This window comes from Salvelinus namaycush, chromosome 20, assembly GCF_016432855.1.
Source record: "Salvelinus namaycush isolate Seneca chromosome 20, SaNama_1.0, whole genome shotgun sequence".
Taxonomy (NCBI): domain Eukaryota; kingdom Metazoa; phylum Chordata; class Actinopteri; order Salmoniformes; family Salmonidae; genus Salvelinus; species Salvelinus namaycush.
Genome location: NC_052326.1, coordinates 7,446,561 through 7,474,130, shown reverse-complemented (window position 1 = coordinate 7,474,130; position 27,570 = coordinate 7,446,561). Strand labels below are relative to the sequence as shown.

Below are 27,570 nucleotides of genomic sequence, written 5' to 3'. Positions count from 1 at the left end.
TTATTCGGTGATATAGTGTAGTGATGACTGTGATCGATAATATACCCTCTCTTATCCTTCAAGGCACTGTGCGTAATAATGTGGCCAATTTGATCACTGTGCGCTAAAGCGCATGTGCCATGCTATCCGCCGTCTTTCTCTTTTTTTGTGTTTGTGTGTGTGTGTGTGTGTCCTGTCAGAGAGAGTCAGAGACAGTGCTGTCATTTCCTTGATGCGCTCATTGGTGTGTCCCTATAACGTGTCACAACTTTTGGTGGATTACCCCAGTTATGTGAAGCATCATTAGTTGTTGAAGTACCACTCACGCTCTCTCATCCTTGTCTTCGAGGTAACCACCTGCAGGAACAAGGTCCCTCTGACTAGAACAGTTCAGGAACTTGATGAATGCAAATAGATCAGCATCCAAAGGAACTCGTGGAACAACATTTTCAAACATGCTCTGTTTAATATTATCGGTTCTTACACTTGCGCCTGCCTCTAAAATGCATAGTATCCATGTGTCTAGAGAGCCCACCAACATGCTATTCTCTTCTTCCACATTTCTAATGTTTTCATTGATGACGTCTCTGCTGGTGAAGGGACTGGAGGCTGCGACCACCGCAGCTACAACGCCTGGTTGCGCGTCTTGTGGCATTCCGCCGATGGAGAAGGATTCGGAGCAGAGGCTCCTGGTTGAGATCGCCAAGCAACAGATCTTGAACAAGCTGCACCTGAAAGAGAGACCGAACATCACCTCGACTGTGCCCCGCGCTGCGCTTATCACGGCTCTCCGCAAACTGCACGCGGGGCGAGTCAGACCGGACGGCACCATTGAACTTGAAATGAAGATCAATGATACAAAAGATCAGGGATATGAAATGGTGAGCTTCGCAGAAATTGGTAAGTTAAGTTATTTTGAACATTATAGTGTAGCCTACACTAGTGTCACTATTGTTTACTTTCTTATGGACTTTATTGGGCGTTTGGTTATTACCTCCGATGTAGACTACTGACTGAATCGAATGCGCTTTTGGAAAAATGAAAATAAGCCATGTCAATTAAAATACTGAGCTCAGACATTTACATTGAAACCCTGACTTGAGATAACTGGGGAATATCAAGGTAGGCCTACAGATGTCTAATCTTAACTTGATCACTATTTTGTTGGCAATCATTTTCCAGATGCGTCAGGAAATTCAAATGAACTTCGTGATTCAACCTGGTCTCAGAACATTTTGTATTATTCTGTACTTAAATTGAAGACCCTCAATTTAGTTTAATATGCTACCTTTCTTATTGTATTTGTTAATCAGATGGCCATCCTATCCATGCTAGATTACAGAGATGTAATTTATACATCGGCAGGTAAGGGTGCTCTCGAGCTGCTAGATGTTCTTTAATATTCCGCCATCAGATTTGCCACCAATGCTCATTAAAGGACACATCACTGCACTCTATACACCTCTGTAAACTCTGTATTTTAGTTTTTTATGTTATTTTTACCTTTATTTAACCATGTAGGCCAGTTGAGAACAAGTTCTAATTTACAACTGCGAGATAAAGCATAGCAGTGCGACAAAAACAACAACAACACAGAGTTACACGAACAAATGTACAGTCAATAACACAAACGAAAAATAGAAAGATCTATGTGCAAGTAGAGATACTGGGGTGCAAAAGAGCAAGAGGGTAAGTAATAATATGGGGACGAGGTAGTCGGGTGTGCTATTTACAGATTGGCTGTGTACAGGTACAGTGATGGTATGCTGCTCTGACAGCTGACGCTGAAAGTCAGAGAGGGAGATATAAGTCTCCAGCTTCAGTGATTTTTGCAATTCGTTCCAGTCATTGGCAGCAGAGAACTGGAAGGAAAGGCAGCCAAAGGAAGTGTTGGCTTTGGGGATGACCAGTGCAATATACCTGCTGGAGCGCGTGCTACGAGTGGGTGCTGCTATGGTGACCAGTGAGCTGAGATAAGGCAATGCTTAATGTGAGTCTGGAAGGAGAGTTTACAGTCTAACCAGACACCTAGGTATTTGTAGTTGTCCACATATTCTAGGTCAGAACCGTCCAGAGTAGTGATGCTAGTCGGGCGGGCGGGTGCCGGCAGTGATCGGTTGAAAAGCATGCATTTAGTTTTACAAGCATTTAAAAGCAGTTGGAGGCCACGGAAGGTGTGTTGTATGGCGTTGAAGCTCGTCTGGAGGTTTGTTATCACAGTGTCCAAAGAAGGGCCAGATGTGTACAGAATGGTGTCGTCTGCGTAGAGGTGGATCAGAGAATCACCAGCAGCAAGAGCGACATCATTGATGTATACAGAGAAAAGAGTCGGCCTGAGAATTGAGCCCTGTGGCACCCCCATAGAGACTGCCAGATGTCCGCACAACAGACCCTCCGATTTGACACACTGAACTCTATCAGAGAAGTAGTTGGTGAACCAGGCCAGGCAGTCATTTGAGAAGCCAAGGCTATTGAGTCTGCCGATAGGAATGTGGTGATTGACAGAGTCGAAAGCCTTTGCCAGGTCGATGAAGACGGCTGCACAGTACTGTCTTTTATCGATGGCGGTTATGATATCGTTTAGGACCTTGAGCGTGGCTGAGGTGCACCCATGACCAGCTCGGAAACCAGATTGCATAGCGGAGAAGGTACGGTGGGATTCGAAATGGTCGGTGATCTGTTTATTAACTTGGCTTTCGAAGATTTTAGAAAGGCAAGCAGGATGGATATAGGTCTACAACAGTTTGGGTCTAAGGTGTCTCCCCCTTTGAAGAGGGGGATGACCGCCGCAGCTTTCCAATCTTTGGGGATCTCAGAAGATATGAAAGAGGTTGAATAGGTTAGTAATAGGGTTTGCAACAATTTCGGCGGAAAACTTTAGAAAGAGAGAGTCCAGATTGTCTAGCCCAGCTGATTTGTAGGGATCCAGATTTTGCCGCTCTCTCAGAACATCAGCTGTTCGGATTTGGGTGAAGGAGAAGCGGGGGGGGGGGGGGGGGGGGGGGGGGGGGAGTTGCTGCAGGGGCTGCTGAGATGTTGGCCAGGGTCGGGGTAGCCAGGTGGAAAGCATGGTTAGCCGTGGAAAAAATGCTTATTGAAATTATCGATTATCATAGATTTATCGGGGGTGACATTGTTTCCTATCCTCAGTGCAGTGGGCAGCTGGGAGGAGGTGCTCTTATTCTCCTTGGACTTTACAGTGTCCCAAAACATTTTGGAATTAGTGCTACTGGAAGCAAATTTCTGTTTGAAAAAGATAGCCTTAGCTTTCCTAACTGACTGAGTATATTGGTTCTTGACTTCCCTGAAGAGTTGCATATCGAGGTGGCTATTCGATGCTAATGCAGAACGCCACAGGATGTTTTTGTGCTGGTCAAGGGCAGTCAAGTCTGGGGTGAACCAAGGGCTATATCTGCTCTTAGTTCTACATTTTTTGAATGGGGCACTCTTATTTAAGATGGAGAGGAAAGCACTTTTGAAGAGCAACCAGGCATCCTCTACAGACGGGATGAGGTCAATATCTTTCCAGGATACCCGGGCCAGGTTGGTTAGAAAGGCCTGCCCGCTGAAGTGTTTTAGGGAGTGTTTGACAGTGATGAGGGGTGGTCGTTTGTCCGCGGATCCATTACGCACGCAGGCAATGAGGCAGTGATCGTTGAGATCCTGGTTGAAGACAACAGATGTGTATTTAGAGGGCAAGTTGGTCAGGATGATATCTAAGAGGGTGTCCATGGTTACGAATTTAGGGTTGTACCTGGTAGGTTCCTTGATAATTTGTGTGAGATTGAGGGCATCTGTGTGAGATTGAGGGCATCTATCTTAGATTGTAGGATGGCCGGGGTGTTAAGCAAGTCCCAGTTTAGGTCACCTAACAGTATGAACTCTGAAGATAGATGGGGGGCGATCAATTCACATATGGTGTACAGGGCACAGCTGGGGGCTGACGGGGGTCTGTAACAGTTCTTTCTTATCGGAAAATGACCATCGGTTTCTTGTTTACCTCCTTGACCAAAGCCCTTCTCCACCGATTGCTTAATTTGACCGTGCGGCCAGCTCTAGGTGGTTCCAAACTTAATCTATTTAAGAATGGAGGCCACTGTGTTCTTGGGGAACTTCAATGCTGCAGACATTTTTTGGTACCCTTCTCCAGATCTGTTCCTCGACACAATCCTGTCGTCTCAGAGCTCTACGGACAATTATTTCAACCTCATAGCTTGATTTTTGCTCTTACATGCACTGTCAACTGTGGGACCTTATATAGACAGGTGTCTGCCTTTTCAAATCATGTCCAATCAATTGAATTTACCCCAGGTGGACTCCAATCAAGTAGAAACATCTCAAGGATGATCAATGGAAACAGGATGCACCTGAGCTCAATTTCTACATTTCTAAAAACCTGTTTTCGCTTTGTCATTATGGGGTATTGTGTGTAGATTGAAGATTTGTATTTATTTAATCAATTTTAGAATAAATGTAACAAAATGAAAAAAGACAAGGGGTCTGAATACTTTGCACTGTATATGGTAGTCGAGACATTGGAATAATTTAACGATTTCAATAGCGTTAATGAAAATGAATTTCACTATATAATTTAATGTATATGTGATGGTGAATGCATACTAAAATGATTTACACCAAGTGTGATGTTTAATTGTTACACGTGTTACAGCAGTCAAACAATCAATACCGAAATGTCACTTTCAATCATGTTACTAATATGCAAATCAAACACATTTCACCATGGAATTCATTTTAAGTTAAAAGTAGATTTCTAGTATATGGCACAAAAAGCTGACCCGTTGATCTAGTTTACATTAGCTAGCTACATGGTTGACACTGCAGCTAGCTATCTTAGCCACCTTGGCAACCTAATGTGATAGCTAGTTATCTATTGCCACACACATCCGATTAATCTGTTCACTCTTTATGCCAATGACAAGTTGGCTAGTTGGCCAACAAACAGATCATATGGGGAGCTAAAAACAGGTGATTGAACTTTGTCAGATTGTGGATTAGCCAAAGATAGTTATCTAGTCCTCGAAACACAATTTCAACAGCAGAAATATATCTTATAAATACTTATCATACTCCAGAAATCTATAATACATATGACAGTGACGATATAGTAATATAAATCTATGTAACTGAAGTTATTTGGTATAAATAATGTAACAGAGTGAAAAGTAAGTTGCTTCATTCAGAAATTACTTGAGTCAAAGTACAGCCTACAGAGAGTAACTTGAAAAGTACTAGTTCCTTAAATTTAAAGGGCAGTAGTGGGCCAGATTTGAAGCCATGCCTATTCTGGCATATGTGTGCCATTGTCAGTGGCTGTACCCGCTGGACCTGAGATAACCATGAATTTATTTCGCTTATTGCTTGCCTTCAATATGTAATAAAACAATTTATCTAAAAAAACAGATTTTCCCTAATGAAAAATACATCTTCCCCCTACAAACATTGGCAATTTATTATATTCCACATAAGAATTCACATGAGACCTGCTGTAGCCTGCACGTAGCCTACATAGGCTACTTAAACTGACACCCAGTGAACCTGCGGTCTAAGTTCTTGTATTGGCTCCAAACACTGCTTCCAGCTGCCCCCTGGTGGCAATTCTAAATATTAAATCTTCATTAAAATCCTCCAGGATTATTTTCCTCTTGCGATGAAATATTAAGATCCGACATCTGTACCTCGGGCTATAGCTCATGTCATTCTATTTGACCACATTCCAATTGAAACTATTCATGATTTGATTTCAATTTTGAACCTGGATGACGTAACATAGTAAGGTAAATCCAGGACACTTCAATTAGTGTGATATGTTACAGATTTTGAGATTGTATCTTTGCTTAAATAAATAACATGCTGTAACTTTGTGATGTGAACTTATATGAAAAATATTGCCATCACTTAGAACTACCCTGAAAGACTGGTATAGGGTTACAGCAGGGCTGTCAAACTCATTCTACGGATGGCTGAGTGTCTGCAGGCTTTTGTTTTTTCCTTTCAATTAAGCCCTAGACAACCAGGTGTGAGGAGTTCCTTACTAATTAGTGACCTTAATTCATCAATCAAGTACAAGGGAGGAGCGAAAACCCCAGACACTCAGCCCTCCATGGAATGAGTTTGACACGTGGTTTACAGTTTATAAATTATATATACACCTACAGGTATACTGTTTATTGTGATAAAATGACAAACCAATCCTCACACTCTGTATCTTCTCTCTGTGATCTAGATGAGATGGACACTACTGGTGCTCAGCCACGCCTCACCTTCCAGTTCCTGCAGGAGCAAGGCCACAGCATTCAGGTGCTCCAGTCAGCCCTGTGGCTGTACGTCCGCTCCTCTGACGCCCCTAACTCGGGGCCCCGCCCCACCGTCACAGCCCACATCTACCTCTCCGGGCCTGGGGAAAGCTGCTCTAACCGCACCCTCCTCCTAGAGAAGATCCTGGATGTGCAGAAGAGCAACTGGTACACCTTCCCCATTACACACACCCTGCAAGCGTTCATGGACGGGGGCCAGCGGCTGCTACAGCTGGAAGTCACCTGCACAGAGACTGGGGTAGCCGGGGAGAATGGCGTTAGCCAGAACCTGTGTGAGCTGGGTAAGACCATGGACATGGCCCACCAGCCTTTCATGGTGGCCCAGGTGCGGCTCCGCGAGGACCACAAACACGTCCTCCAGAAGAGGTCCCTGCAGTGCGGAGATGATGTTACAGTCTGCTGCAAGAAGGACTTCTACGTCAAGTTCAAGGATATCCAGTGGCAGGACTGGATCATAGCTCCAGAAGGGTACCACATGAATTACTGTATGGGCCAGTGTCCCCAGGCCCTGGCTGGGTCTCCAGGCATCGCGTCTTCCTTCCACGCTACAGTCTTCAGCCAGCTCAAAGCCAATGGCATCAACACAGCAGTGTCTTCCTGCTGTGTGCCCATCCAGCGCAGGCCTCTGTCTATGGTCTACTTCAACTCACAGCACAGCATTGTCAAGACCGACGTCCCTGACATGATTGTAGAGTCCTGCGGCTGTACGTAAAGAAAGAGAAGAAAGAGAAAGACAAGACATTCAGCTAGTTATGCTTTTAGTCTGAGAAGACTAGATTGAATGTGTCACACATGCACAGACAGATGCAAACACATACACAGACAGATGCAAACACATACACAGACAGATGCAAACACATGCACAGACAGATGCAAACACATGCACAGACAGATGCAAACACATGCACAGACAGATGCAAAGACATACATGCATACTTCACGATCATGCCGTATAGAATTTAAGATGTTCCGTCTTCATCAATTCGATAGAGGGTTTTTGAACGCCAATTGGGAATAGTACTGAGTGCTCAAAGGGTTTGTTTAGTCAATTGGTCATACACAGATAGCACATGACAGAAAGAGGAGAGAGATTCATATATCGCCTTCATTCCTTTTTTTATTTACTGTAAAACAATGAGCTGTTATTATCGTATTTCCTTTTATACCTAGTTTTTTTGTTTTACTGGTGAGCGTGAGGTGAGCTAAGAAAGACACAGTAAGATTTATGCAGTCAGTGCCTGGACCTAAGGGAAATGGAGTAGAGCTTACTCTTTTTCTTTGTTTCTAAAAAGATGTGTGTTGCTTTGACAAGTTTCACACATATCCCACGTGCACATCCGACTGAGAATGCCCATCGTAAAACAGTGAAATTGTATACACTAATATAAACCAAAAAAAATCTTAATTTGAAAGTTGTCTAATTCCTTCGAGTCCATTCCAAGTATAGTTACATACATTGCAGAGCATTTGGACTTCCCCACTGTTTTGTCGTTTAGAAGGCAAATTGGGTGTTCTGATTCTGAATTCTAGACTTTCTTGAGATCCCATAGAGGAGCTACGTTCTCGAGACTCGTGCAATCGCACTCATGCAATTCTGATGCTTTATACAACACAAGACAGCAGTGAAAGCTTTAAAATAAATCGGGAATAGATCTCACTCCTGGGAAACCACCCAGACAGGAGCAGATATCTGAGGTGGATAGGTTAAAAATGGTTTCATCAGCATATGCACTGTATTATTTGCTCAGATAGTCAGTTAGGCAACAGTCTGGCTTTGACGGCATGAACTCACGGTTATTAGTCAGCTGTACAAGCAAACATTTAGCTATTGCCACAGTGTCAGGCAACGTGAAGGTCCACGAAACACGCAGGTCAACAAGCATGTGCATGCTCCAAGGCACATCGGAGTTTGCATTTTCCAAAATCTAAAGTTTAGGGCTGATGTAAATTAGATGAATCCATTCAAGCAAATAAAGTATCTGTCTATCTTTGTTTTCGTGCTATAATGTTTACACTAAATGGGTATAATGTGTGTGTATGATAAGTTTAAAGCTGAAACCTCTTTGCTGCTTTCTTAATGGTGTGCATCTTGTGTGTGGTTGGCAGTAACAGTGTATACTGTACTGTAGACTTTCCTACCCTACCCTGGACTATGGCGCAAAAGTCCCCATATTGCATTGCAGTATGATATGCTAACATTGCCCTCAGGATCCTATAGCAAACACTTCCTGGTTACCTGGCTCTTAGAACATTAGAATAATAGAACATTATATTGTTTTTCTGCAAGCACTTCCTGTCCTCCTGTCCTAGAGCTTAATGTATGTCACATTGAGGAGCCATCCTTCCATAGGGAACATGTACTGCAGTCTGGAATGTACCATGATGATAACTAATACCGTTGATTGTGAGACCAAAAAGTGAAAGTTTTTCCAAACAGAAAGCCTCACATGACTTTCATGATTGGCAATGATTTCTTCATGAGCACTTTATCGGCTTACTGTATATTTATGAGATTCTGCAACGGGTTGTTCTCTACTGCCATATCCTATTTTTGGTACTCAGTCACTGCATGTTAAAAGCAATGGCAAAAATATTGTTATCAGGTCATATTCGTAAGCCCTTGCTTTATGGACAGTATGTGTGGCCCTTGATATAACTTCATATTGTATCTGTTGTAAACAGAATTTCTCTATACTGTAACTGGATAATGACACCAGCATTTTGATTGAATATCAATTCCAGTAGATTCTATTGTCTTTTTATATTACATGATATGTTGAATAATTTGTATTAATAAATGTTATTTTTTTATGTGTCTATTGTACTGTATTCCATAATTCTATTGAAAATGTATTTTAAACAGAACAAATAAATATTTTTGACTTGACACTGATGACGTTTTTGATTTCTCAAGGAGTTGCACTTCCTGTTTTACCAGAAAGAAAATGCTTACAAAGAACAACACAACTCTGCAACTTAAGGGGGAAATTCAATTTTTTTCACATGTGGACTTATTTTCACTCTTTCTGTCCTTGCAGGGTTTTTTTTGTATTTTGTTTTGTTACATAGAAAATTAGTTTTCCACATTTTGCTGAGTCATAACTTGCCTTTGACTACAATGCGTTATGAAAATGTTTAAAGCATGTTAGAAAACACAAACTCTGAACTCATATTTCATCAGAATCCCATTCTGAATGATTTCTCTGCACTCAATTTTGTAAAAAAGAATATATACTGTCCCATAAATCAATATTTGCATATTTTTGTTATTGTTGTAAACAGTATCATTCAAACATGGATTTATGGCACAGTGGAATATATATATTTTTTTATTGAGTGCAAAGACATCATTCAGAATGAGATGATGGAATATGAGTTGGTGTGGAGAATTGTAGTGTTTTCTAATACGCTTTAGACATAGTTGCATATAGCATTATAGTCAACTGCAAGTGATGACTCGGCAACTTCGCATTTAATGTTTACACAGCTAGGACTTCAAACATATTCATCAAAATACAAAATTCTAAGCTACCCTCTTTGAAAAGACAGTTACACAATTCAACTTCCCACATTTAAACTGCAAAGTACTATGACAGTGATTGGATTTATTTGTATATATATATATATGTCAAAAACGAAAATCAATAGCGCCTGAAAGGCAAAGAGCGTGTTTGCCCGGACAAATACTGGAAGTGGTTTTATGGAACGTCTGTGTTTGTCAGGTAAATAGTTGCCATATTTCTGGCACCCAGCAGCCTCTGTGAGCATATCATGCATCCGCCCGCACCCGGCCCCAAAGGTCAGAGAGAAATAGGTTACGGTCAGCACGTAAATGCTCTGGCGAAGGCCGAAAGGTTGAAAAGTTAGAATGATAAAACTTGAATAGTTGACGCGCTCAATTTGCTGGAGTTTCCGAAAGTTCATCTGGTATGTAGTAGTGTAGTGTTTCATATCACACCAAGTTCTCTATAATCACATGCTCTTCAAAATACATAGTTGGATACATTGGTAATATATACTGAACAAAAATATGAACGCAATATGCTACAATTTCAAAGATTTTACTGAGTTACAGTTCATATAAGGAACTCAGTCGGCTGAAATAAATAAATTAGGCCCTAATCTATGGATTTCACGACTGGGAATACAGCCGTACATTTGTTGGTCACAGATACAAAAAAAGGAAGGGGCATGGATCAGAAAACCAGTCAGTATCTGGTGTGACCACCATTTGCCTCATGCAGCGTGAAACATCTCCTTTGCATAGAGTTGATCAGGCTGTTGATTGTGGCTCTTTGGAATGTTGTCCCACCCCTCTTCAATGGCTGAGCGAAGTTGCTGGATATTGGCTGGAACTGGAACACGCTGTCGTACACGTCAATCCAGAGCATCCCAAACATGCTCAAAGAGTGACATGTCTGGTGAGTATTCAGGCCTTGGAAGAACTGAGGCATTTTCAGCTTCCAGGAATTGCGTACAGATCCTTACGACATGGGGCCATGCATTATCATGCTGAAACAGCAGGTGATGGCGGCGGATGAATGGCACTACAATGGGCCTCGGGATTTTGTCACGGTATCTCAATATCTCAGTATCTCAATATCATTCAAATTGCCATCGATAAAATGCAATTGTGTTCATTGTCCGTAGCTTATGCCTGCCCATACCATAATCCCACCACCACAATGGGCCCTCTATTCATAACGCTGGCATCAGCAAACCACTCGCTTACACGACGTCATACACGACGTCTGCGGGTTGTACGAACTAGCAAATTCTCTAAAACAACGTTGGAGGCGGCTTATGGTGGAGCAATTAACATGAATTTATCTGTCAACATGGACATTCCTGCAGTCAGCATGCCAATTGCAAGCTTCGTCACAACTTGAGACATCTGTGGCATTGTGTTGTTTGACAAAATTGCACATTTTAGAGTGGCCTTTTATTCCCCCCAGCACAAGGTTCACCTGTGTAATGCTGAATCATACTGAGTCATGCTGATCCACATTTTTGGGGGGAGAAATAGGCTTTTTGTGCGTATGAAACATTTCTGTGATTTTTTATTTCAGCTCATGAAACATGGGACCAACACTTTACATGTTGCGTTTATATTGTTTTTCAGTGTCTTTCTTTTGCATTGAAAATCAAGGGGGAATTCCGACCCGAGTTAAATTGAATATAATTTCCACTTTTCTCTCTACGCTTCTTCTGACCTTGACTGAATTCCCTCATAATTCCACCACCTCTGCGCGCGAGAAATAAGGTCGAGCAACCTGTCCGTTCCAAGTGGAACAACATCTACATTCCAAGTGGAACAACATCTACTTTATTTTCCCCCATAGAAATAACACCATTCTTCATGTACTTTAAATGACAAATTGATAATAGCCTGAGCTGTTGATAATAGCTAGGTAAATCAGTAAGCCATTTGGATACATCTTTTTATTTTATTTAACCTTTTATTTAACTAGGCAAGTCAGTTAAGAACAAATTCTTATTTACAATGACGGCCTACTTGTAATGACGTCCTACATGACATTCTAGACGATTCTGTGCTTCAAATTTGTGGCAACAGTTTGGTGAAGGTCCTTTCCTGTTTCAGCATGAGAATGATGAGTTAGTTCTTTTGAATCAGACGTGTAGTGCTAGGGCAAAAACCAAAACGTGCACCCCGGGGGGGGCCCCTAGGTCCAACTTTAGGAAATCCTGTTGTATATTATTTAGGCAAATTTTTGGTCTGAGTTCCATAATGATTTAAATAGGCTAGATGTCCCAAATTATTTGTACAACGTTAGTGTAACATGATCCACTAATGCTAGCGACCCTCAGGAACAACCACACAGACGTGGCAGATGAAAGAAAGGTCAACGGAATGGAATGATGCAAAATGTAGGCTGCAATTCAAGGAAGCTAGCACTAAGTGGCAGTTGTGAATGTATGTGGGTATTACTGACGGTGGATTCCCATACTGGCTAATATTTAACATGATACAAATTGTAAAATAAAACTGGGCATATAATAAAAACATTTTAAAGTGCACACGTCTCCAAATTTCATCCACGCAAATTATGAGGGCATACAATTACAATTCGGAAATAACGGCACAGCTATTTATAGCCTACTTGTTGAAAAAGGGCCACAATACATGTCATTTTGATATGATTTTCAGTTTACTTCCATATGACTGGTTTCACATTAGTCTCCAGTGATCATAAGGAAAAATCATCTAAAACAATTACTACGTGTATTTACAATCCCCTTCCACAAACGGATTACATACTCATTTACCTGTAGCTCTTATAAATGTATAAATTACAGTGCATTAGAGAATGCTGTTATTTCTATCTGAGAAAAAAAACAAAGTAGAGGCTTTTTCAACTTGGGACTGGCATGTTTGCTCGACCTTATTCATGGTTTCCTCGCACTTGAAGGTGGTGGAATTATGAGGGAATTAAGTCATGGTCAGAATAAGGCGTATCTGTAGACGCACCGTCATTTCTTTGAACTCCACTCCACGCCGAATGAATAGCAGGTGAACAGCACACTATTCTCATGCTTAAACTGAAGGTCAGAATACACATAGAGATAAAACGTTCCATCACGAGCGCTTAACTAGGGTCGGGAATCCCCCCCATTTAAAAAGTCTTGTTGAGTGATGCAAATTCCATACATCTTACATGTCAATAATAAATAATCACTTTGGGAGAAACATATGTTAAATAATAACATGAAAACCATCTGTGCCCATTGCAGTTGGCTGTGCTGCATGTGTTCTTCAATTTGAGGACAGTAGCTTTATGTTGACATGTGAGGCATTCACTGCAGGAGTGGCCTACGCACTGCCCCAGGAAGTGAATTCATGAAAAGTAGATTGAGCTCCAGTTGAAACAAACCTAGTGACTCACTGATATACTGACACACTAACCCAGAGACCCACTACACTGTGCCACTAAAACCCTAATCCTAATCCTGGCTGGCGGCAGCACTCTACTTAATCTCCAACGCAAATCCCTAATACAGGGTTTAGATGTCAGCCACAACCTGTATACAGGATGTATCCCTCCAGGGGACAGATACTGTACATAGTAAATCAAGGAGAGATGGAATGATAAAATAGGTTTCCATCTAATTGGCAAAAGATTTATGTGAATATTCTAAATTCTTGATGAAACAATATGAGCGTTTTCCCACCTGAGTGATTTATTGTGGATAAAAGGCTGTAGGCCTACGTGATGACATACAGTACCAGTCAAAAGTTTGGACACACCTACTCATTCAAGGGTTTTTCTTTATTTTTTACTATTTTCTACATTGTAGAATAATAGTGAAGACATCAAAACGATGAAATAACACATACGGAATCATGTAGTAACCAAAAAAGTGTTAAATCAAAATAAAGTTTATTTTTGAGATTCTTCAAAGTAGCCACCCTGTGCCTTGATGACAGCTTTGCACACTCTTGGCATTCTCTCAACCAGCTTCATAAGGTAGTCACCTGGAATGCATTTCAATTAACAGGTGTGTCCTGCTAAAAGTTCATTTGTGGAATTTCTTTCCTTCTTAATGCGTTTGAGCCAATCAAGTGTGTTGTGACAAGGTAGGTGTGGTATACAGAAGATAGATCTATTTGGTAAAAGATGAAGTCCATATTATGGCAAGAACAGCTCAAATAAGCGAAGAGAAATGACAGTCCATCATTACTTTAAGACACAAAGGTCAGTCAATCCAGAACATTTCAAGAACTGTTGGAGTTTCTTCAAGTGCAGTCGCACAAACCATCAAGAACTATGATGAAACTGGCTCTCATGAGAACCGCAACAGGTAAGGAAGGCCCAGAGTTACATCTGCTGCAGAGGATAATTTCATTAGAGTTAACAGCCTCAGAAATTGCAGCCCAAATAAATGCTTCACGGCGTTCAAATAAGAGATACATCTCAACATCAACTTTTCAGGGGAGACTGCCTGAATCAGGCCTTCATGGTCGAATTGCTGCAAAATAACCACTACTAAAGGACACCAGTAAGAAGAAGAGACTTGCTTGGGACAAGAAACACGAGCAATGGACATTTGACCGGATTGAAATCTGTACTTTGGTCTGAAGAGTCCAAATTTGAGATTTTTGGTTCCAACCGCTGTGTCTTTGTGAGATGCAGAGTAGGTGAACGGGTGATCTCAGTGATTTATTTAGAATTCAAGGCACACTTAACCAGCATGGCTACCACAGCATTCTGCAGCGATACGCCTTCCCATCTGGTTTGCGCTTAGTGGGACTATAATTTATTTTTCAACAGGACAATGACCCAACACAACTCCAGGCTGTGTAAAGACTATTTGGCCAAGGAGTGTGATGGAGTGCTGCATCAGTGTGAAGGAAAAGCAGCCAACAAGCGCTCAGCATATGTGGGAACTCCTTCAAGACAGTTGGAAAAGCATTCCAGGTGAAGCTGGTTGAGAGAATGCCAAGAGTGTGCAAAGCTGTAACTACTTTGAAGAATCTGAAATATAAAATATATTTTGATTTGTTTAAATGAACACTTTTTTAGTTACTACATGATTCCATATGTGTTATTTCATAGTTATGACGTCTTCACTATCTACAATGCAGAAAATAGTCAAATTAAAGTGAAACCCTTGAATGAGTAGGTGTTTCCTAACGTTTGACTGGTACTGTAGTGCACATAAAAATAACTTGTGGTTAAATTCCCATGTACCAAATAAAAAATAAAAGTTAAATGGTTTCCCTTCACATTTTCATCTCTACTGTTGTTTTTCCCCCAAAACTGTTGCGTTATATAGCAAATGTGTCCACTCTAGTCTTGGCACATGCGCTCTAGCCAGCAGCTCGCAGATACAGTGCGGGTAGCTTACCTACATGATGAGATTACTTTCAGCAAGATCATTTTTAATCGTCAATCGGCAGCCAAGCATCGATCCTCATGTCACCAGCATAACACCCTCTATATTTATTGGAAAGTAGCATCAAGCTCATCACCGTGCACTTTCACCACCCCGTAACTTATTTCATCTGCAGCCTAATAAACTATATGCTTGAATGCCCTGATCTTAACCCTCAACATAGTGATATGCTTCCTGGTGTTGATAACTGGAGTTCATTGGGCTGTACTTCTCACTTCATTAAGAGTAGCCAGAGACAAGGTGGGAAATCTTTGGAGAGGGATAGAAGGCCAGCCCTACCCTGGTGGTAGAACACTCTCCCTGTAGCTGTCAGGTAATACCAACAAAAGGAAGAGGAAGCACAGGATGCTAACTAATAGGCTACTGAGAATACAACTTAACACTACAGAGAAATGTATAGCAAATACAAACAATATGACATCACCGGACTGCAACAGAAAAAGCATTGCAATCATATATTGTCTCACACACACAATCCTGTGGTGTATAACAATTTCCATTTGGACTTTCCCTATGTGCTATAGGAATGGCAACAGTGTCTTTTTGTAGAGCTACAATAGAGCTTTTACCCTGGTCCCTGGCCACTGTTGATGATGTAAAGGTAAAACCCTGCAGGCCACAGAGCTCAACTATTAAATTACTCGGATGTGCTTCTCAAGGATTCAGAGAGAGAGAGAGAGAGATGGGGGAGAGAGAGAGGAAAGGGGGAACGAGCGAGAGAGAGAGAGAAAGAGAGAGAGAGAGGGGGAGAGAGAAAGAGTGCAGTATAATCAGGAGTCTATAATCACTCAAATCTTTGGATAGAGTCTTACAGTTTATAATAGTTAGTTGATCTTTATTTGATAGCCCTTTGATTTTCTGGTATTTCCACAGTATGTTTCTGGTATTAAGATTACCTGGTAAGATGGTCTTTACTTTCTAGTACTGAAACGGCTGTAAATTAATGTTACCACATGCCCTTTCTTTCTAAGATGCAGGCTTATTCCCTCCTTTCCATTTCTCTCTATTAGTGTCAGCTGTCCACCACTGTCTCGTTGACCTATCCACCCCTTCCCTGACATGAGAGACCTGCAGGAAAAGTGAAACCTAATTAAAAGGCCCCTTACTGCGTCTTTCTCTGTCAGAGGTCCCAGTCAGACCACTCAGGGTTTCTGTCACCTCACCTTTTTTTCTCCTTTTTTTATTTCACCTTTATTTAACCAGGTAGGCCAGTTGAGTTTAAGTTCTCATTTACAACTGCGACCTGGCCAAGCTGTCATGGTCCTGACCTTATTTCCTTTGTTTAGTCTTTGTTTAGTTGGTCAGGACGTGAGCTGGGTGGGTGTAGTCTATGTTATGTGTTTCTATGTGTAGGTTTGTCAATTGGCCTGATATGGTTCTCAATCAGAGGCAGGTGTTTTGCATTGTCTCTGATTGGGAACCATATTAAGGTAGCCTGTTTGCACTGTTGGTTTGTGGGTGATTGTTCCTGTTCGTGTTTTCATGTATTTTGTGTTTCCCATGTTCAGGACTGTAGCTTCTTTGGTTTTTGTCTGTTTATTGTTTTTGTTCGTGCTGAAAAAGTATTCCAATAAATATGGAAACGTACCACGCTGCGCTTTGGTCCTCCTCTCCTTCCAACGACGAGAGCTCTTACACAAGCAGTGTGACAAAAACAACAACACAGAGTTACACATGGGATAAACAAACGTACAGTCAATAACACAATAGAAAAATCTATATACAGTGTGTGCAAATGTAGTAAGAACAGGGAGGTAAGGCAATAAATAGGCCATAATGGCGAAATAATTACAATTTAGCATTAACACTAGAGTGATAGATGTGCAAATGATGATGTGCAAGTAGAGATACTGGGGTGCAAAAGAGCAAAAATAAATAACAATATGGGGATGAGGCAGTTGGGTGGGCTATTTACAGATAATACTAGGTACCTGCATGCATGTACCTAGTATTCCATGTTGTGCTCTTTTTCTCAACCATGCATGCAAATGAAAAGATAAATAAAATATAAGTTAAAAATATAGATCTTATATGGCCTACACATTACAGAATATTTTAATCATGCACATATGATCCTATCTCTTAACCTTAGTGCACCATTATTCACCAACAAAGTCTGTGAATGTACACATACAACAGCCAATGTAAACATACAAGACCTAGGGTTAAGGCTGTAGTGTCTGCTTTTGCCTTGTGATGTGCGAGCCACCTCAAATAACTCTTAATCACCAGGCTGATCCCATTACGACAGACAGTTATCTGATATACATCAGCCCTGTGTTACATCACTAAAGGGCTAGTTGCCCCACATTGAGGTGAACTAGCTCAGTACTCAGTAGGGTTGAATATTTTCCAGGTATTTCCCGCTAAAACCAGAAGTGTCATTCTAAAGGATCGAAAACAATAGACAGAATCATGTTGTCACGACTTCCACCGAAGGTGGCTCCTCTCCCTGTTCGGGCGGTGCTCGGCGGTCGTCGTCGCCGGCCTACTAGCTGCCACCGATCCATTTTTCCTTTTCGCTTGTGTCTGTCTGTATTGTTTACACCTGTGTCCTATTAGTTGATTTCAGTGGGTTTATTTACCTCCGCTGCCTGCTAGTCTTTGTGCGGGATTGTTTGCTGTGGTTACTTTGTTAGGGGTGCGTGTCTGCACCACAGGGTTTTCTTTCACACGGCAGTTGTACCGGTTTGGTATGTGTTTAGGAGTAGAGGTTTCTCCCCCGTGTGTAGCGTTTAGTTCCCTGTGTGTGTCGACCTCGTTTGGGCGTATTCCCCCCCATGTTGTTGTTGAGTTGGGACTTCGGAATAAACTATTGTGCCACTGGGACTTCCTTGCTCTCCTGCTCCTGATTCCTGCACCTCTCGCCTTCAAGGAGGCACGTAACTCATGTGCCATTCTATGTGCCTGTCTGGAGTAAACCTGGCACCATCCCTACAGTGAAGCATGGTGGTGGCAGCATCATGCTGTGGGGATGTTCTTCAGCGGCATGGACTGGGAAACCAGTCAGGATCGAGGGAAAGATGAATGAAAGCCAACTCCGGAGCGCTCAGGACCTTAGACTGGGGCGAAGGTTCACCTTTCAACCAGGCAACAACCTTAAGCACACAGCCAAGACAACGCAGGAGTGGCTTTGGGACAAGTCTCTGAATGTCCTTGAGTGGCCCAGCCAGAGCCGGGACTTGAACCCAATTGAACATCTCTGGAGAGACCTGAAAATAGCTGTTCCAACCTGACAGAGCTTGAAAGGATCTACAGAGAAGAATGGGAGAATCTCTAAGAATACAGGTGTGCCAAGCTTGTAGCGTCATACCCAAGAAGACTCAAGGCTGTAATCGCTGGGGTCTGAATACTTACGTAAATATGATATTTCAGTTTTTTTTCTTCTAAAAACCTGTTTTTGCTTTGTCATTATGGGGTAGTGTGTGTAAATTTATGAGGAAAAAACAATTTCATCAATTTTAGAATAAGGCTGTAACGTAACAAAATGTGGAAAAAGTCAAGGGGTCTGAATAGAGGGCGAACTCCAAATACTGTTGCCATGTTGTGCAATGCTGTGCTCAAGCATGAATTCCACATCACAGAGAGTTTCTCTCTTTTCAGGATTCACTCAATAGGCATGTCAGAGACAAGTGCGTCAAAACATACATCAAGGTGTTTTTTACTCTGCCGTCCCACAGGCACAGGGTGTATTAAGCTTTCCTCGTGCTCTTGAGGAAGTTTATTGTCAACGGCGACAGCAGTGGCCACAGGCAGAACATCACTACTGGTCCCCACCAACGTCTCCACCCGATCACAGAGGGTGAAGTATGGTTTCAACATGTTGACATGACACAGACATGACAGACATTATTTTTCCGGTACTGATGATTTAATCCATTTTTTTTTTAAATGTCACTATTTGGTAAGGGCCTGAAAAGCAAGCTTCCAACTGTGACCCTAGAACTGGCAACAAAAACAGGACTAGGTCACCCACATCTAGTGTGGCTTCTGACCTTTTGATCGTACCAAACTTTCCTTTTCATTTGCGCCCTTTCCAGATTCTCACTGGCAAACTCACAGGCACGGTTCAATCTGTATCCAAAAGCGCTAACGTGCTCCAACAGATTTGTTTTTGTGTTTAAGGTGTTGCCCTGCAACAACCTGTCTCTCAGCAAGCTCAAAGGACCTCTGACATGATGTCCTAGCACGAGCTCATTCGGACTAAAACCGAGAGTTCCCTGACCAACTCCCACGCTGCAAACAGCACGAGCAATCCCTTCATTCCAGTCTTTCTCAAACTCAAAGCAGTAAGCTCTCAACATAGACTTCAAAGTCTGATGAAATCTCTCAAGAACACCTTGAGACTCTGAGGCACTAGAAGGGCAATGGGCAAAACCCCCAACTGCTGTAGCACTTCCTGGATGTTATTTGACATACAATTCGAATCTTGGTCTGATTGCACTACTTGCGGAAGTCCAAACATTGAAAATAATTTCACCAGGGCCTTAACAATACTGGGAGCTGTGATTTTCCTCAGTGCAATGGCCTCAGGGAATCTAGTGGCAGCGTACATGATGGTCAAGAGAGACTGATTACCACTCTTTGGTTTGGGCAAAGGACCAACACAGTCCACCAGAACAGTTCGCTGAAAGGTTTGTCAAAAAGCAGGAATAGGCTGCAAAGGTGCAACCGGTACAGCTTGATTTGGTTTACCCGTCCTCTGACAAATGCAACAGGATTTACAGTAAGCCACAACATCCTGTTTCAGACCAGGCCAAAAGAAGTTACGCATGATACGGTCAAACGTCTTGTTGACCCCAAGATGGTCTGCCATACTACCATCGTGAGCCAACCTCAGCATATATTGTCGAAGTGTAACTGGAACGACAATTTGAGATACACTGGACCAATTGTCATTCCCAGAAGTGGAGCGAGAATGCCATTTCCTCATTCGAACACCATTTCTGTCAAAGTAACCCACACAAACTTCATCAAACTCCGGACAAACAGTATCTCAGAAAAGAGTCTGTAGAGGGAAACATCTTTACTCTGTTCAGCAATGAGCTGCTTCCTAGACTTTGATGTGCCAACTGCAGGGACCCTCTCTGTCTTCAGTGGTCCTACAAACTCACTCACCTTTGGGGTTTTCAAAGGAGAGGTCAACTCAGGAGGTTTACCGAAATCAGGATCACTCAAACGTCTTGAACAGATCGACCATGGTGGGATCAGGTTCCTCTACTCTGGGTTCCTTACAAACAAGAGGATTTGGCATGACCTTCCTTCCAGACAAATAATTTCCCAAAATGAATGAGACTCCCTTCACTGCTAGGCTAGGCCTCACTCCAACGACAACAAAACCAGAAGCAAGATTAGACTTGAGTTCCACTAACACACTGTAACCAGTTGATGAAGTGTCAGACAAAGGCATAACACCCTACAAAATGAAGGATTTGGCTGCCCCAATGTCTCACAGTATCTTACCGGCTGCTCAACATAATTGCCACTTGGCAGAGACACGAAACCGTCTGAATCAAAGGGTTCATACACATCGGATCCAAAATCTTGTTTAGGTGATACACCAGTCCCAACCAGAGACTTGATGGGCTGGAGGGCTCCCACAAGAAGAAACTCCTTTTCTCTCTCTCTATTTCAACTTTGAACACTGAAAGACATTGTGTCCTTTGTCACAGCAGTAATGACAAACTGGTGGATACTTCAAAACAGTTTTCGGCTGATCCTTATCTTTTGGGATTGTTGAAAGAAAGACTGAAACCTCGCAGTAGGACGTGGCTTCTCTGGATTGCTTTTTGAGTAGGGATAACTACTGGGTGCTTTGTTTGTGAAGGTAGTTTTATGTGTCAACACAAACTCATCTGCAAAGACTGCAGATTTCTCAGGAGTGAGATCCTTGTGCTCATAAATGTAGGTACCATCCCTTTCATAAAGGCAATTCTTCAACTGCTTGAGAAGTATGAGTGTCTTTAATTCAATCCTCAAGGTCCTTGACCTCTTGAGAACCCCACCACCAATCAAAAAGTCATGCTTGTTCCCTTGCGAACTCAACATGGCTTTGTGATTCGGTCTTTCGTAATTTATGGAACTGTTGTCTGTATGCCTCTGAGACCAACCAACTCATGTGCTTGAATGATAGCAGCTTTAACAGTGTCATAATCTGAGCGCTGGTCAAAAGATAAAGCGATGGACACTTTCTGGGCTTTTTCCCACAAGAACACTTTGAAGGAGCAGTGACCAAATATTTTGTAGACATTTGAGGGATTTGGCAATCGGCTCAAACAGGGTAAAATATACATCCATTTCCTTTTTTTGTTGAAAGGCGGTACAATCCGGCTGTTCCGACCAAGATCAAACTCTGTTGAGTGTGTAGGATGGCCTGATTTGTTTCGGAGTACTTCCAGATCTATCTCTCTTTGTCGCGCTTCCAGCTCCATCTCTTTTAACCAGATGGTATGCGCACGTTCCCCTAGTTCTTGTTCTAGTCTGCCTGCACCTCTTTCCATTTCCTTGTGCTCAAGGTCTAATATCTGTTGATCCCATTTGCCTTTAGTTCTACCTCTCGCAGTTGCACGTCTACAGGGTGTACTCTATCACCCATAGGAACCTTTTCATCATCCTCCCTCTCCGTAAGGATTTCCTCCTCCACCAAAGCAGTATAGACCAGCATACGGACTAGACCGGACATGGTCTCCATCACGCACATGTTGATTTTGTACATCCACACCAGACACGATCAGGACACGCCGTTTGAAATATCTAAACAAACTCTGATCCAACTATATTAATTTGGGGACAGATCGAAACGCATTAAACATTCATGGAAATTTAGCTAGCTAGCTTGCTGTTGCTAGATAATTTGTCCTGGGATATAAACATTGGGTTGTTATTTTACCTGAAATGGACAAGGTCCTCTACTCTAACAATTAATTCACAGATAAAAGGGTAAACTGAGTTTGTTTCTAATAATCTCTCCTCCTTCTGTCTTGTTCTTATTTTGACTTTATATGGCGGTTGGCAACCAACTTTAAGGTACATTACCACCAACTGGACTGGAGTGTGAACCTCAGATCATCTTTCAATCACCCACGTGGGTTTATGCTCCTAAACACCAATGAGGAGTTGGCAGAGGAGGGACTAGCAGCGTATCAAGCATAAAAAATAGAACCAAGTTCTATTTTAGCTCCTGGCTATGCAGATGCTTGTTGACAGGGGCAAGCAGTTTGGATGAAATGATTGAATAACATTTATTATTACATATATTACATTTATTTTACCACGCTCGCACACATAACGGGCGGTGTGGTCAGCATGTAACTCTGACTACTGCTTTTGAAATTGCATGTGCAACTTTGATGTCATAATGCTTTGTAATGATAAGCAGATTCACCTTTGTATATTTATCTAGTTTCTTCCATGTAGGGTCTCCACAAATGCTTCCAACTTAAAGTCCATGGCTTTTTGTATATATAGCCTACGCCTCTTGGTGGCTGTCAGTGACAAACTACAACAAAAGTGTCTTTTGAACCCTCAAATATCTGGGCACAGTAGAGCCTCAGAGTAAGTGATTAGAACGAATACCATACTCACGAGAAACAATATCCCAGACTAGCCCCGTTTTGTTACATTCCCTAGCAAGAAACCAAAAATGTCGCACAAACAGAAAGGGGGATCTAGGCGGGGTTGTGAACAAAAAATGGGAGTGTCCACTGAAAGTTTAGTAGCAACAACAACTGAGACCTAAAATATACCGACCATGAGCTACCACTAAATTTGCTCGAGAAGAGACAAACAAAATAAAAACCCACACCAAACTTAAAGATAGGGAGCGAACCACAAAGTGGAGTAAAATGAAAAACAGGGAAGATCAGATAGGGAGAGCCAACTAAAAGTGTTAACCCTCCACATCTCTCAAGCCAACTGGAGAACTGGGTAAGCCGCTCTTAAATATCACCTGTACATTAAATGAAAAAAATATTTAATTTATTTAACTAGGCAAGTCAGTTAAGAACAAATTCTTATTTACAATGACGGCCTACCCCGACCAAACCCTAACCCGGACGACACTGGGCCAATTGTGCGCCGCCCTGTGGGACTCCCAATTACAGCCGGTTGTGATACAGCCTGGAATCAAACCAGGGTCTGTAGTGACCCCTCTAGCACCTTAGACCGCTGTGCCACTTGGGAGCACACTTGGGAGCCCATACTGGCTTAAGGTGAGACCAGTTGAAAGAGAGAGGTGGTTTGAAGTGAAGGGACAGGGTTTACATGTCTCTTGAGGAGGCTAAAAAGAGATTATGGCTTGGAATAGTTAAATATTTTCAAAAGGAGTCTGGTAATTGGTTAAGGGAGGTGGATTGGAGTTAAAGAGAGAGGAGGTTTAAAAGACTGAGGAAGGCAGAGGATGGGTTTGAATCTGTTGAAGCTAGCAATAAGGATGAACCAGACTTGTGGAAGTCTACAATTTATTTTCTGAGGTCTTGGCTGATTTCTTTGGATTTTCCCATGATGTCAAGCAAAGAGGCACAGAGTTTGAAGGAAGGCCTTGAAATACATCCACAGGTACACCTCCAATTGACTCTAATTGATGTCAATTAGCCTATCAGAAGCTTTAAAAGCCATGACATCATTTTTTGGAATTTTCCAAGCTGTTTAAAGGCACAGTCAACTTAGTGTATGTAAACTTCTGACCCGCTGGAATTGTGATACAGTGAAATAAGTGAAGTAAGTGAAATAATCTGTCTGTAAACAATTGTTGGAAAAATTACTTGTGTCATGCACAAAGTGGGCGTCCTAACCGACTTGCCAAAGCTATAGTTTGTTAACAAGAAATGTGTGGAGTGGTTGAAAAACAAGTTTTAATGACTTCCGACATCAACGGTATGTGCCTGCTATGAAAGTGAACTGTGATCGCGTGTGATCAGGGGTGTATTCCTCCCGCCGGTTGTGTTGAAAAACGTTTCTTAAAGAAAAGCAAACGGAACGGGGATAAACACACCTGAATTCATCCAATATAAACTCTCGTTTGCAACTGTTGGACTAATGATTACACCCTATATCAGCTAGATGCAAGCAAGAGTGTGCAAGGCGGTATTGAATGTGCCAATGTCTGTCACCTTGATTACTCAAATGTCTCTCGCCCTATGCACTTATGTTGTAAACTTTCATTCATAGGCTAGGTTGTATCGCTCTTCATGATGGGAATAGGGAATATTTGAGTATCATGTACTAGCCTGAACCTTTCGATGTTACATTGAACTGGGTGAGTAGAACATGAATGACAGTCATCCAATATGCTGTAATAGAAATTAAAGAAATGCTCATAAAAAAAATCGGCCTCCCTCATCTTAAACGGCACCGACTGACAAAGAGGAAAGTTCATGATGAGATGTTGCACAAAGATGCCAGGCACCAGCGGGAAATGGAACTGGAGAGAGAGAAGCACTGAATGCAGATTGAAGAGGAAGGAAAGCGCGCGTGAAGCCCAGGACAAACATGATCAAGATGCTCACTCAAGTGATGCGCACTGTTGCTTCAAGCAGTGCTTCTGCTCCCCCTCACCGCCATGCACGAGCCTAACCCCATGCACCAGCCGAAAGATCATCGTCAGGAAACTTCTGCCGCCAGTACAAGCGAGCAACCACTCTTGTCTGCCTTGCATGAGCTAAATAAGTATAATTAACACAACTAGATATGGTTACGTTTCAGGCAGTGGCAACGCGTCATTCAGGGCAGGTGGGGCCTTTTTTGTGTCCCTGTTTTGCTTGTTATTTTGCCGTTAATACGTGTCACATATCAGTTTGCAAACAATGTAAATAAATAAAAATTAATAAAGCCGGATTCAAACATGGTATTTTTTTTGCTTTCTTGAGTAAGGCAGCTACAAAATGCAGGTTTTTCAGCCGAGCTCAGTGATTTTTGTGGTGGTGGGGCAGCCAGCAGAAAATACGGAGCGTAGAGGTTGGTAATGTTCTCTAGTTGCGCTGTGAGTGGCTCAGTGTTCTGTCACTCATGGGGACACTACGTTACCGCAAAATCTATGGGTAGAGCTCAATAATTCAAGCCTCTTGGGTGCTGCCATAGACTTACATTAGAAGTGCCCATCCAAGAAGGCTCAAGGTCATTGGCCACAGATAAAATGACGTCAAATCTGTCAGCATACACAAGGTTATGTCTACAGTGCGACAAAACAAGTTTAATGTGAAGATGTGAACTTATTTAATTGGACATGAACTGAAAATAATCTATTTGTTAGTGTAATTTGGGTTAATAAAATATTAACACTGTGCCTTGACCACAAAAACAAGTCAATATAACTTTAATAACTTTTTTTAAGCAGAATATGACAACGGCATTGTACAGTGGATAAGCATACACATTATGTAGGCTATTGCGGATACGTTTAGCTAATCTCTTCATAATCGTGCAAAATACTCTGTCAGAGCTCTGCATAGGCAATGTGCATCGACGTTGTCTTAAATAGGCTACTCCTCCTCTTCCTCTTCATACCTGTTCTCCAGAATATGTGCCTCAAATGCTTCCCCGTCTGCTCTCGCATATATTATGCTCGATACAGCAAGCTGCTACGATGGTCTTCCAATTGTTGATATTGTGATCATTTTTCTTCCGCTGAGCTTCAAGCCTGCCAAAAGCACACTCAACACACATTCTAGCTCCACACAGTATTTCACTTGAACTTGTTTGCTCGTCTATTACCCCATGTTCTGAAAATGATTTCACAAGAGTGGATATACTCCATCTCCTAGAATTGATATAGGGGCATGAACATTCTGGAATTCTTCAGTCCGTGGTGGAAAAAGCTCCCCAGACGGGCCTTTGTGAAAGATTGCAGAGTTGCAAAGACCCTCACGTCATGCACCTTTCCAGGCCATCCTACATGTATGTCCCAGAACTGAAGTTTGTGGTCAACCACACCCTGCAGAAAAACAGAGTAATCTGCTTTGTTGATAGGTGGGGCAAGGATGGGCACATGGGTCCGTCAATGGCTCCTGCACATTATAGGAATCGCCATTTGTCCATAAGTCCATTGATAATGTCTCTTAGATCATTTCCCTTTGGGATCTTAACACATTGTGACTTGAGGACTCGGACAATGGCTAAGGCAACATCTTGTGTTATCACAGAGACAGTTGAAATCCACATTTCAAACAGGTGGGCAATAGAGCGATATTCTATGTTTATTGACAGACTCTATAATTTGACTGCCACACGTTGTTCAACTGTGAGTTGGTGGGCAATAGGTCGCAGCCAGTCTATTTCGTTCCAGGTGACCGTGCTCTCCCACCAAATGCTGGATCGTTCTTTAGTCCAGCATGATCTGAAAGAGCATTATTCAATATATTCAATGTATTCATGTAAGCAAAGTAATGTTATGAATGCTAAACATACTATCTCATGTATACAATAGTACTATTAATTTGTTTTATTCCATGTAGGAAATTAGGTATAATTTAATCAATCCAATTACATTATAATATGTAATAATTGTATTAAATAATATTGTAATGTATAATTAAATATTGACATTTAATAACATAATATATATAAACAAATATTTTAAATTAAATAAACTAGCTCTTCTGGAGAGCATTGGAGTGCCAATGTTGCGAGCAGCATCACCTGCACTCTGGCCAGTTTTTGGTTCTGGATCATCAAAATCATTCTCCTCCATGCTCGTCTCCTCCTCAGTCGGTGGTAGCAAATGTTGTGTCAACGTGAGAAATCACATTTTGCGTCTCCCTGTCCCTGCTTTTAATTCAGAGAAAAAAGTACACAAGCAATGCTGTGTAAATCCAGCAGCGGCTGCCATCTTTGTCCATGTGCAAATACCCTAAATGCACATCTGTAAATGGTCTCATTGTTCATTAATCATGGCAATGTGAATGCAAAGTGGACTGAGACCTCAACGAAGGTGAAAAAAAACAGCAAGAGGTCTGAGTCTTCATTAAAAGGCAAGGACACTGTGAATACAAAGTGAACCCAGTTCTTTTAACTTCATTTGACACTAAGGTCGGGACGATACCAGTACTTAACGATACTCCGTATTGTCCTGGCAAGGAAACAAAACAGCCTAACTTCTTTAGGAAAACAGCCTTAATGTTGAAAGAAAACATCATTATGTTGTCATCCAGAATCACATTTATATATTTTCCAAACTAGAGCACACAATATTTTACATACAGCAGGTTTTTAAAGGCCCAAAGAGTTGTGTCTGCATTGTGTTTTCATTTCTGCTCTGGAAAAAATATTGCGATACTAGTATTGTCCAAGAGTAGGCAGTCCTTAACAGATCCCCATGTGAGATATCTCACTAATATCAGAGAAC

At 41.9% G+C, this 27,570-nt stretch overlaps 1 protein-coding gene and 1 long non-coding RNA gene across 3 annotated transcripts; one reads left to right on the top strand and one right to left on the bottom strand.

Annotated features, from left to right (window-relative positions):
• LOC120064998 (inhibin beta B chain) lies at nucleotides 1-9,201 on the top strand. Of its 2 annotated transcripts, XM_039015627.1 has the most exons (3): nucleotides 1-328; nucleotides 579-879; nucleotides 6,224-9,201. In XM_039015627.1, exons 2-3 carry the CDS (start codon nucleotides 642-644, stop codon nucleotides 7,024-7,026), a joined length of 1,041 nt encoding a protein of 346 aa, XP_038871555.1. In that variant the 5' UTR covers nucleotides 1-328; nucleotides 579-641; the 3' UTR covers nucleotides 7,027-9,201. The 2 variants fall into 2 exon arrangements, with proteins under 2 accessions (XP_038871555.1, XP_038871554.1); XM_039015626.1 differs by having other exon boundaries at nucleotides 3-879.
• LOC120064999 lies at nucleotides 4,605-25,950 on the bottom strand. Its single transcript, XR_005478633.1, has 3 exons — nucleotides 25,734-25,950; nucleotides 16,819-16,861; nucleotides 4,605-7,016 (listed from the first exon to the last, which is right to left on the bottom strand). It is a non-coding gene; the product is annotated as an uncharacterized LOC120064999 (long non-coding RNA).
• Nucleotides 25,951-27,570: the final 1,620 nt, after the last annotated feature.

What these genes read in the sequence shown, in the direction of transcription:
- LOC120064998 (XM_039015626.1), top strand. Translation starts at nt 381, where the DNA reads ATGAATGCAAATAGATCAGCATCCAAAGGAACTCGTGGAACAACATTT. An exon ending in GGTGAGCTTCGCAGAAATTG is followed by an intron (nt 880 to 6,223) that starts GTAAGTTAAGTT and finishes TCTGTGATCTAG; the next exon opens with ATGAGATGGACACTACTGGT.